Genomic DNA, 12884 nt, shown 5'->3' with positions numbered 1-12884 from the left:
TTTGATTACTATATCTTTGATATAGTAATATAGATCACCCTAAAGATTTTGCCTCTCTGACCCCAACTGCCCAACGAAACACCAGTTTAGTTCAAGCAATTAGCAACATCTCCACTAAGAAAGTAAGACCAAAGAAAAAACTGGGGGGGGGGGGGCAAATCTCAACCCCAATGCAAATACCGTCATCAGATTAGACAGACTGCAGTCTGGCAGAGTACCACTACATTGCCAAACCAGCAGCACCCTCGTTACATGCAGAAGGTCCCAGGTCCAGTTCCTGGCATCCCCTGGAGAGCAGCTGCCAGTCAGCATAGACAACACTGAGCTAGAGGGACCAATGCTTTGACTCAGTACAAGGCAGCTTCCTATGTACCACTCCTCGTTAAAAAATAAATTACTTCTTAGGGAAGGTTCACAAAATTGCTATAGGAAACACCAGTGTTGGAAGCAATACTGTTTAGACCAAGTACTCGGGAAGTCTTCCTGCAGTAATTCTCATATGTCCAGCTGCCCTAAATTCAAAGCTACAGGCTAGCAGAACAGCACAAGAACTGCCTGGGGGAACTTATCTGGGTAACATCCAATGATGTGTGCCTGCTTGCACAATAGGACTTCCGGTTTCTCTTATCTCCCCTCTACCCCCCCCACAGGACCCCAAAATCTGTACCAGAGGGCCCCCCAAGCCTCCAGAGCTGATAGGAGGCATGGGGATTGCAGAAGGGATGAAAGGAAGGAGAGCCTCGGTTGTGTAAGCAAACACCCACTCACACTACCCTCTTATACACCTTTTTCTTCTTCTGGTGGAGTTTCTGTATCAACAGTTCTTAAACCAAAACCCCAAACTGCTTTTTTCAGCTCAGATTGAAAAACTAATTGGGGCTTGCTAGGCAGAGCTGTTAACTGGGGATACACATGACATGCTGAACATACTTGCTTTGACCATTTTCATAGAAAGACCTTATTTTTGTATGAGAAGCAGTTCAGGTGGCAGTACATAATGCAGTAGGCAATCAAGCATGTCATATTGGACTTTTTAAAAACTTAACAGACTCCAGTCTACCCACAGTTGATATCCAAGTGCCCCTTTCCAGTTTTGGTATACTGAGTCCCCCCTTTTTTCTCCAGTTATACATGTAGAATGTGACCTTCACCTTACTTATGAAACTATTAAGATTGCAATTAATGTTCTCTCTCTCTCTCCCTCCCCCCCCCTCTTCCAAATGGATTCAGTTGGAAGGCAATTAATTACATTTATGCCATCATTAAGAACTCCTTCTTTTCCCTTTTCTCCCCACTCATTTCTTCAGAAAACATTTCCAAATGAATCAATTTATTAATCAAATTATGTTCCCAATTTTCCCTCATGTTATTTTGTTGCGCTCTAAATTACTCAGTTTTTTCATGCCGCTAACTTATTCAATGCCCACCACTGAATAAACTGCTGGGTTAAAGTGCAGCTTGAGGCTGACAGCTTTAAATTGCAATGCTTTGTCCTGCTAACACTGCAGTCCTTTGGGCAGCTCTCAGGGCTGAATGGTCAAATAATTCCCCTTTGACAGGCAAAGCATCACAGCTTCCGGAAAGAGCCAAAGTTAAGGCTATGAGCGCATGGAGTGTTCACAAGGGCTCAGGAAGCCCTATGAACATGGAAGTTTGCTGCTAAAAAAAAGTTGATTCTGGAGGGAAATTTAAAGGAAATCACCTGAAAATACCCCAAAATAACACTGTGGTAGGCAAAACTGTAGGACGCACAGAAGTAAAACCACAAAAAAAATCAATTTATAAAAGCAATTTAAAAATAAGCTTTAAAAAAAAAAAAAAAAACAAAGGGTGCCATGAGCAACTGAAGGTGTCTTGGGGGTCCACAGTCTGCAGGTTAGCTACTCCTGATGTAAAGCAAACACAGCAGCATTTAGAGAAGACATATACGTCTATCTGTATTCCTACCACTAACTTTCAGCTACCCAAGGTCTTTTGTGTCCCCACTTCATATCACAGTACCACTCCAGTCCCAACCCACAAACTACTCTTGAAACTGTGGAGCAGTTTTTGATGCAATGGCCTGGGTTCACACATCATGCTAGACCAAAGTTAATTTCTGGTTTATTAAACAGATCATGCTTAAATCACAGGGCATCCTATTGATAAACTAACAAATCTTGGCTTGTTTCGTGGGAGTTTGGCCTGTTTCTCCCCTGCCTTCTTCCTGCTTATTTTGTACTCCCTGCCCAACACCCCAAAAGGCTTTGCAGCACCCTACTACTGGCACTACCTCACCATGTTACCATGCCTCTTCCTATTAGCCAGCAGCAAGAGTGAGGGTGTGGAAGTCTTCTGGTGTTCTTCACCCATTCTCATCAACAGCAGATACCCTCCCCTTCCATCAGTTCACCCTTTAGATGGTAAAGGTGAGCTATGTGAACGTATCTCAGTGAGGAGACACAATCTAACATTGTTGCAAATACTCTGAAAAAACAACAACAATGCTGGACAGGAGGGACAAGATTCCATGCCCAGAATCTGCCACTTGCTTCCTTCGGGAAGGGGGATGAAGGGTGGGACTTCATTGTATGTGTCTGTGTAGGTCTTGGGAGTGTTCTAAGGGCAGCCAGAGTGTTGCCTATCTCATCCCCTCTCCTGTCTGTTCCCAGCATTCTAGTGCTTCCAAAGTGGCCTGAAGTGCCCCCCTTCCCTTTTTACAATTTAAAATCCAGCTTTGGCGTTTTCTGATGTGCTTACAATGCAGCCCAGCTGTAAGCCCCATTAAGCTTAATGGGAGTTTACTTCTGAGTAGACATGCATAGAATTGTAACGTAATGTTGACAGCAGAGTGAAGGAAAGACGATAATAAAAATTGTGCTTTGAAATGGAGCCAGGGGGACAGAATCCTTCAAGGATAGTAAGTCAACAATAAATCATGGCTTGTTTTCATTGGGTTTGATTTGCATGCACTGCTAAATGATGGTTTATTAACTAAGGTTTATTTAACCCATGGTTTAAGGTTACATACAAACCAGGCAACTGCAGTTTGAAAAGCAAATCAGGCACATTTCAATGCACTCCCTGTTCTCTAAATACCAGACAATAAAATGCTACATTATAAAACAAAGACTGTTCTAAAAACAGTTTCTCTGGAAGAAATATCTTTTAAAAATGACCTGGTCAACATCTCACTCAAATAAAGTAATGTTTTGAAAACCAAAATAATTATTTTATCATACCTGGTAGTCTGTTCATGTTCACACCTTGAGCAGACAGCCCAATCCCCATATAACTGTAAAATTTTAAAAAAGAGAGTTTATCTTTTTTGCATTTCAAATAAATTGCCACTATAAAACAGAGCAACATTACAAGAAAATCTGTTAAATTACAGCAGCCGAACAATCAGTTTCTCACACAGCACAAATTTCACATTTGTTCTTTTGTCAGGTACTAGCAAAATATTTCAGTTTCTTTTAAAGATGCGCTAAAGGCCCAGAGAAGCCAAACATATTGGCTTTTTACTCAAACAGAAAACAAAAATAAGAGTATTTACTGGGAGTATTAGAGACTCATAAGGCAAGCATGGAAACCATTAGCATTATAGTTTGCCAACCTTTTCAGAGGACAGCCTATTTTAGCCAGAATCTTGACCTTGTACTCAAAAGGTTTCCATTCTCTTTTCCAGGCATTAAGCTACCAGTATCTTTTATTTCACCCCAGAGGTAATCAGGAGAAAAATTATTATTTTTAGTAAATGTCTGGTGTCCACCCTGTTCATGCTCTGAAACTAGTCTATACAATGGGGTAGCCAAGTTGGTACCCTCCAGATGTTTTGAATTACAACTCCCATCATCCCTGACCATTGGCAATGCTAGCTGGGGATAATGAAAGTTGTAATCCAAAACATATGGAGGACACCATGTTGGCTATGCCTGCTATACAACATTAGCTTTCCAGGATAGATTTAGATAGCATCATTTCTTCCAGGAGCACAACAAAGATGTCTCTTCAACTGTGTCTTGACTTTTGTAATCTCATAGTGCTTGAGACACAGAACATGTACACCATGGAATGGGAACTACAACTTGATCATCCCTGACCACTGACCATGCTGGCTGGAGCTGATGAGATGTGAAACCCAGCAACATCTGGAGGATCACAGGTTCCCCAACTCTGAAGCAAGCAATGGTGCAGACCTAGCTTAGAATTCCTAGATGATTCCAGAGAACAGTAGGTGGGATTAAGGTAAGAATAAAACAACAGGGAGAAATTCTTTGCTGGAATACACTAAAAGGTCACATGCTCTCTTGGACAGATATCAAAAGTAGTTTGCAAACGAGAAATGATGGTGGTATATGAAATCTCTCTGCCTGAAAAAGGTGCCATAGTCAGTAATCACAAAAACATGCAAAGCATCCCATTTATAAATAATTTGATACAAAAAGGAAAATGGAATTTGTCTGTTAAAGCCTACACTTACAACCTCTTTAAAATGAAACATAATCATCTATCAAACACTGAATGAAATGCCACTTCCTTTGTGAATGGGGGAGGGGGACAGCTTATGAGGTTACAAGTTATATAAATGATACAAGAAATCATGTATTATGTTTCCTACAGTTTATTATTTATTTAGAAAAATATTTGTATACCGCTATTTCATTAAAAACATCAAAACGGTTTACAACATGTTTAACACAACCACCACCACTACAGAATAAAAACATTAAAAATACAATAAAAACAAAGGTCAATTGTTGCAAAAAAAGCATATTCTTAATTGCCTGAATAAGCCCAGCAGAACAGAAAGGTTTTCAGCAGGTGCCTAAAAATTAAAACAGAAGGCACCTGCTGAAACTCTGTTGTCAGAGCATTCCAGAGAACTGGGCCGATGACACTGAAGGCTCAATTTCGTGTCGATGTTAAATGAGCCTCGCCAACCTTGAGGACAACCAAAGCCACTCCTGCAGATAGTATCAGTGATCCAGCTGGGATATAAGGGTTCAGATGGTCCCTAAGATACCCTGGACCTAAGTTGCTCAGGGCTTTATAAATTAATATAAAGACCTCAAACCTAGCTCGGTAGCAGATGGGCAGCCAGTGCAGATGTTTTAAAAGTAATGGCCATGTGCCCCCATCACTATTCTGGCCGCCACATTTTGCACCAGCGGGAGCTTCCGAATCAGGACCCAGGGCAGCCGCACATAGAGCACACTGCAGTAATCCAGCCTCAAGGTTACCAAGGAAGGAACAGAGGTCAGGCTATCTCTGTCCAGGAACAGTCGTAGCTGACAAAGCTGGTAAAAGGCACTCCTAGCCACAGAGTGGTCCTCTAGTGACAAAGATGAATCCAGGAGTACCCCTAGGCTACAGACTTGGTCCTTCAGACGGAGCGCAGCCCCATCCAGAACAGGTAACTTGCCCATCCCCCGGATAGGGGAACCACCTACCCAAAGAGCCTCCATCTTCCCAGAATTCAAGCAGTTTATTGGCCCTCATCCAGTCCATGACAGCATTCAGACACTAATCCGGAGTGTTCACAGCCTCCCGACTCAGATGTTATGAAGAAATAGAGCATATTGCTGACACCTTGCTCCAAACCTCCTAATGACTATTCCCAACAGCTTCATATAGATGCTGAACAGCACTAAGAAGAGAATATCCTGTGGAACCTCACAGCACAAGTGCCAGGGGGCTGAGGAACACTCACCCAGTGTTACTCTCAGGACGAGACCCTGATGGTAAGAACAGAACTACTGTAATGCAGTGCCTCCAATACCCATCCCATTGAGTCAGTCGAGGAGGATACCATGGTCAATGGTATCAAATGCTGCTGAGAGATCGAGCAGAAGTAACAGGGTTGCACTGTCTGTCCCTCTCACAATAAAGGTCATCCATCAGGGCGACTAAGGCTGATTCTGTTCCGAAACCAGGTCTGAATCCAGACTGTGATGGATCTAGATAATCAGTCTCATTCAGGAATACCTGCAATTGCTCTACAACCATCTTCTCCACCACCTTGCCTAAAAAGGGGTGTTGGCAACTGGTCTATAGTTGTTACACTCCACTGGAGTCAGTGTGGGCTTTTAAAGAAGTGGACGCACCACTTTAAGGGCAGAGACCATCACACCATCACACAAAGATGCGTTGTCTTCACCTGTGACCCATTCAGTCATCCCACTCCGGCCAGCTTTAATAAGTCAGGATGGACAAGGATCTAATGAGCAGGTGGCCGGGTACACCACTGCAAGCAACTTGTCCATCAGGCCCCACTAACTGGAATTCATCCCACAACACTGGGTTTGATGTTGCACTGCCACAATAGTAGCATCTAAACCACTGTGGAGCTGAGTGACTTTGTCCTCTAAGAGTTTAGCCAGCCAGCTATAGTGGTACACCGTGTGCTCCAGAAGTCCATCACCCCGGTCAGAAGTGACAAACCTCTGGACTACGCAGAACAACTCAGCTGGGCTGAGGATCTCTTTGCTGCCCGCACTGCCATGCGGTAGGCCCAACTGTGAGCCTGAACACGTGCTCAGTCTGCTCTGGAGCAAGATCTACACTACTTACACTGTAGCTCTCACCCAGTCTCTTTTATTGACTGCAGCTCCTCAGTATACAAAGGAGCAAAACAGATTCCATGGCATCAGAGGGTGTCGGAAGGCAGAGCTGGGGTCCCAATCCCGGGGAGCTGGATCCCGGAGAGTTGGGAGAAGAGTATTCGGATGGATGGCAGAGGGAAGGGGGAGGAACTTCCCCCCTTTGGAGCGAAGACGAAACAGAGGAACTGCCAGTGATAAGGTCGCTTAGCAACGGGGAGCCTGAGCCCTCCCTGGACATTCTCACGCCTCCCCCTCTTTCAGGCTCAGAGCAAGAGGGGGAAGAGGGAGGGCTGCTCACAGCCGAAAAGCGGGGAGGCAGTTTACCATCAGCCCCTCCCCTATCCCCCATCCTGGCATCGGAAACTTCAGAAGAGGAGGGGGTGATGCTTCCCCCCTCACCGCGCACACGCAGACAGCTGAAAAGACAGGAGAGAAGGGGGGGAAGGCGGGCAGTACCTGAGGGGCAGTTAAGGAGGAGCGAAAGATTGCGCGCCCGTTTGGCTCCTTCTTAAAGAACAGGCGGGAAGAAGTCCCTTGCTCTGTCAACTTTCTCCCAATGCCGCAGGACCTGTATCCCTGTATTGCTTCATGAGAAAACGCAGTCTTTGTTTGGACATTACCCTAATAAAACACGAATTAACTACAGCTGTTGGTCTGGTTCCTGAGTCACATCCTGGGCCTGACAGAGGGGGCTCTCAGGAGCTATCATGTCAATGGCCCTACAAGTCTCACCATTCCATAGTGAGACTAGGGCCTCAACATGATCACCTGCTATAACCATTGGAAAATCCCGCAGAGCATTCCATTAGTCTCTGGAGGTGTTCCATCCTAACCGGTCCCCTAACCCTGCAGGGGAGAATTGCCCCTGCAAGACCAAACCTCACCAGGAGGTGGTCTGACCCTGACAATGGGGTGATAGCCATTCCACCAATTTCCAGATCACCACCCTCCCCACATGGAGCAAAGACTAGATCGAGGGTCTGCCCTACTCTGTGTGTTGGACTGATGACTATTTGAGACAGGTCCATAGTTGCCATGGAGGCCATGAATTTCCAAGCTGGACCTGAGACAGTCATCCAAAACCACCATTCTGGGTTCCTCCAACACCACTCCCGAGACAACCTCAGCTAGCTCAATCAGGGAGACTGTCGAGCAGCAGGGTGGGCTGTACACCAACAGAATCCCTAATCTGTCTCTTTGGCTCAACATCAGATGCAAGCCCTCCAGTCCTGCTACAAGACAGAGGGGTTTCCTGGTGATAGAGAGTGAACTCCTATGGACTACAGCAACACCTCTCCCCACCCCTCCAATCTGGGCTAATGTTGTACAGAATACCCAGGTGGGCAGATCTGAGTCAGATCTGGGCCGCCCAGCTCCCCCATCCAGTTGGCTTCCTACTGGATTCAGAGACTAAGAAGTCATCAAAAGGGCTAGAATCCAGATGACACCATTCTGTTTCTCACAAGGATCATCCATTGCACCTGTTGGAAGTTTGGCAAAAGCAACTCCTGTTTTGTTCTTTTGTTTATGTTCCAGAAGGGAGATAGAGTTAGGGTCCTCCAGATGGATAGGTTTGATTACCTTTACCTGTGATGCTCTGACTGACTTCCTTCCGTTGTTAGACTGATACGTCTTAAGGGAAGCTTATCTGCCCCTCCTCCTTCCGCCCTTTCCCCTTCTTATCTTCTCCGACTGTCCGAGAGAGAGGAGACACCTTTTGTCTCTGCTCTCTCTCTCCTAGCCATGAGGACAGCTCCCAAGCCTGGGCGTTGCGCCTCCAACTTAGTTAGAACTAGGTATACCCTTTCTACCTACTATGTATTTCTATAAATAAAGTAGCTTTTCTTATTCTACTCTCTGTGATCTCAACGCAGGGTAAAAGGCTGCTTTCTTAGGTACAAGCACACACGCATTTCAGACCGCTGTTGTTCTCTGCTTAACAAATATACAAATTTACAACAGCACCCATATGAAATTATGTTTGAAGCCCAACTACCAGAGCTCTGCAGCGCATTTAATTTAATTTATTTATTTATTATTTGATTTATATCCCTCCCTTCCTCCCAGGATTCAGTTCTGAAATTAGTATGACTATCAACTAAACAGCATGGACATTTACTTTTAATATCGTGGAGCAATGCTTAGGAAATTTGCTCAGTAAACACCATCACATGCTTCTGGAAGGCTTTGGACACTTGCTACAGCAAAGTCTTATGCATGTTAACTCAAATGTAAGCTTTTTTCAGTAGGACTTGTTCCCAAACAGGGTGCATAGGATCAAAACCCCAGGCTAAAATCAATTTAAGCAATCTTCTTGGCATTCTTGCATTTGTACATACATTATCTGGCAGAACAATAATACCAAGTGAGCCAGGGGGTGGGGGATCCAAGGCGGAGGAACCACCAAATTCAGAGTCCTACTAGGCTTGTGCTGCCAGGGTGAAAACTGCTGCTGCTGGTAGTGGTATTCTATTGGGTTCTTTACCTACGTTTAGGCTGTTCCTCTTCCCCCTCCTAGTGCCCTATTTTTTGCTACACAAAGAAGGATGTTGCACCAAGTACTCCAACATTTCCTACAGGCTGGTAGAACACTAAGAAACTTGCACTCCCTGTTACTAGACAAGATAGTGGTGGTGGGGAGTGTCTTAGGTGTTAGTCTACCACTTTCACTCTGACCTCCCAGCTGCTAACAGCTAGTGCTTTCATGTACCTACTCAATAAAGTTCCAGGATTGAAGCTCAGCATTGACACTTGGTTCTGGGCCTGAGTCTTAGCAACAATGAAGCCCTAGCTGTTGAGTTAGAATCATAGAATAGCAGAGTTGGAAGGGGCCTATAAGGCCATCAAGTCCAACCCCCTGCTCAATGCAGGAATCCAAATCAAAGCATTCCCGATAGATGGCTGTCCAGCTGCCTCTTGAATGCCTCCAGTGTTGGAGAGCCCACTACCTCTCTAGGTAATTGATTCCATTGTTGTATGGCTCTAACAGTTAGGAAGTTTTTCCTGGTGTCCAGTCAAAATCTGGCTTCCTGCAACTTCAGCCCATTATTCCACGTCCTGCACTCTGCAAGATCCCAGCCCTTATCTATGTGACAACCTTTCATGTACTTGAAGAGTGCTATCATATCTCCCCTCACTCTTCTCTTCTCCAGGCTAAACATGCCCAGTTCCTTCAGTCTCTCCTCATAGGGCTTTGTTTCCAGTCCCCTGATCATCCTTGCTGCCCTCCTTTGAACCTGTTCCAGTTTGTCTGCATCCTTCTTGAAGTGCGGAGACCAGAACTGGATGCAGTATTCAAGATGAGGCCTAACCAGTGCTGAATAGAGGGGAACCAATACTTCACGTGATTTGGAAACGATGCTTCTATTAATGCAGCCTAATGTAGCATTTGCCTTTTTTGCAGCCACATCACACTGTTGGCTCATATTCAGCTTGTGATCAATGACAATTCCAAGATCCTTCTCATATGTTGTATTGCTGAGCCAAGTATCCCCCATCTTATAACTAAGTGTTGGGTGTCTTTTTCCTAAGTGTAGAACTTTGCATTTATCCCTGCTGAATTTCATTCTGTTGTTTTCAGCCCAATGCTCCCGCCTCTCAAGGTCCCTTTGAATTTTGTTTCTGTCTTCCACGGTATTAGCTATGCCCCCCAATTTTGTATTATCTGCAAATTTGATAAGCATGCTCTGTACCTCCTCATCCAAGTCGTTAATAAAAATGTTGAAGACCGAGCCCTGTGGTACCCCACTCGTTACTTCCGCCCAGTTTGAGAAGGAACCATTGATAAGCACTCTTTGAGTACGATTCTGGAGCCAACTGTGGAAGTTATGCAAGTGGCATCTTGTACTTATGCTTGGTAGAATTTTAATGGGATGGTAGGGAGCTGTGCTAGACATTATGACCCTCCATGCTTCCACCTGCTAGCACAAATACAACAGGCAGTAATGAAACTGGTAAGGCTTTTGACATCTCTTCCGTATCCCACAAGGCATGTGAAAATCTGACCAGCTGAATTTCTACCTCTCAGGCAGATGTGAAGCCCTCTGGAGAATGGTCGGCTTAAAAACAAACACCCCCATGCTGGAAAGCAATTTCAAAGTACAGTATGCTTGCCAGAGCTGGGTAAGAGAATTGTGAGGGTGGAAGAATTCTATGTAGGTCAACGGCAATAAACGTTTTAGACAGACCAAATTGGAATTGTCATGATTTTGAAAGCACTATACTGGCTGGATGCCTGCTATGAACGGGTGCAGCCATGAACCAGTGCTGGGCAGAAAAGAGGAGATAGGAAACAAATAATTCTGGGGAGGAAATTATGCTTTGGAACTATTTTGGTATTAATCACCTTTTACATAGGTCTTAATGTGATTTATAATCATACAAAAAAAATTAAAATTTGGCCACAACCAATTTTTACTTTGGCCCTCAGAGGGTTGACCATGAGTCAATGTGGCCTTCTGTCCCAAAAAAGTTAGCCACCCCAGATCTATGGGGAACAAAATGTTTCAGAGTAGAGATCCTCTATTCTGCACTGCAACTCCCCACCCCACAAAACTCCTGTTCTCCTGCTTTAATAACCCCAAGCTCCAACCCAACATTTCAGATGTCAAAAAATAAAAGTAAACTTATTTCTATTCAGAATCATGTGCAAATTAACATAAATCTATTTGATTTGCATAATTTATTCTCATCACAACAGTTGAGTTTTTACTAGTTAACTAGTTGCCACTAATTTTCCACTCAGTTCATACATTAAACCAGCAAAGAGGCCCCATTAGTTCCCAAGGTGTAAAGAAAAAAGAAAAGAAAAAGATAGGCAGGCAGCCTTTTTTTTTTTTTTTTAACAATATGAAGAAAGCACAAATTAATATTTTCACCCATAAATGTAGCTAGGCCCACATGGTGCAGATCAGGTGGCTGTGATTACAGAAAAATTTGGCATTTTAAAAAAGTGTACACTCAAGTAATACATGTTGAAGACAACACTACACAGCACATCCCCTTTCAGCAGGTAATGACAAGTACAGTAGGGCCCCACTCATACGGCGGGTTACGTTCCAGACCCCCACTGAAAAGCGAAAACCGCTGAAAAGTGGAACTCATTGAATAGAATGGTGCACGATGCCCGAAAACCACCGTAACAGCAGAACAAGCGCTGTATGAGGGGCTTTAGTCTAATTGAGACCGCTGCATTAGCAAAGGGCCGTAAAGCGGGGCCCTACTATATCAATGCTATGTCCAGATCACAGAATTAACTGCAGCTGGAAGCATTTGCAAATGTGGGAGTCACAAACAGTGACTTGCTCTGCATCCAGAAACAGCAGCCCCAATCCTCTACTGGTGCCACAAAGCTGTGACAAAAAAGTTTCAGTTAAGGTTTTCAGATCAAGTAGTGCAGAGGCCCAGTTTCTGCAGTACAAGTGACTGCATGAGCACAGCAGTGGACATGTCTGCTCCTAAAACTTAAGAGGGATGCAAGTTTAAGCTTCAAATAAATACAAAGTAAATGAGCATGTTTTGTATATGCTATTCCTGAGCTTATTTAGAAATTCACAAAATAAAACAGTGCAAGATTAAGTCACCCTATAAGCATTAAAATATTGTTTGTGTTCCATATTAAAAATGTTAATATTTTAGACTTTATTAATAAACAGTGGAAGAAAATATTTTAGAGGAAAACAGTATGTTTCACTCAAGTGCACTCAAAGGGAATACAGCAGTAGCTGAAATTTAACTGATATGGATTACATAAGCAATGCCTGTTAATCAGTACAACTTCTCAGCTATGTTGTGTTGAGAACTTGATCTTAACCTGAGAACCTAGCCCAAGTTAAATATAACTTTCATTCCTCTCTCAGTGAGAACAGAGTAATATAACAATGCCATCAGTTCAGAAGTAACTCCAATTAATTTTAAATGCCACTACATATTTATAATGCAACTACATATCTATGTAAAACTACATAGTTTTAAATTTCACATTTGACCATTTTTTTTGTTAAGATCACAGTACATGTTACATAATAATCCTGGAAAGGGACCACTGAATTAACCATCAAAACATGTGGATGAATACCATTGTTAACAGTCCGTATCTTTTCTTTCTTGAAGGTACAGAAAATTTACCTTGAAGGTACCTACATTTTAGGTACAGAAAGGCTCAGAGTTCCACAGAACAATGGCTGTTAATCACGGTTGTAGTTTTATTTGATTTCACCCCAAAATCCACCTCAATTCTTCCAATGGTCCCAAAGATCCTTTAGACATAAGAACGGCAAAGTGTATTTTTTAATCCATTGA

General features: G+C 43.6%; 1 protein-coding gene across 1 annotated transcript in view; it reads right to left on the bottom strand.

The window, feature by feature from the left end:
* RANBP9 (RAN binding protein 9) overlaps positions 1-12884 on the bottom strand; it is a 50970-nt gene that overhangs the window by 19514 nt on the left and 18572 nt on the right. Inside the window, exon 3 of the mRNA XM_061592759.1 lies at positions 3222-3274. Coding sequence (XP_061448743.1) covers positions 3222-3274 — 53 coding nt within the window. The remainder of the gene's footprint in view (positions 1-3221; positions 3275-12884) is intronic.

This window comes from Rhineura floridana, chromosome 1, assembly GCF_030035675.1.
Source record: "Rhineura floridana isolate rRhiFlo1 chromosome 1, rRhiFlo1.hap2, whole genome shotgun sequence".
NCBI lineage: Eukaryota > Metazoa > Chordata > Lepidosauria > Squamata > Rhineuridae > Rhineura > Rhineura floridana.
This window is presented reverse-complemented; position numbering and strand designations above follow the sequence as displayed.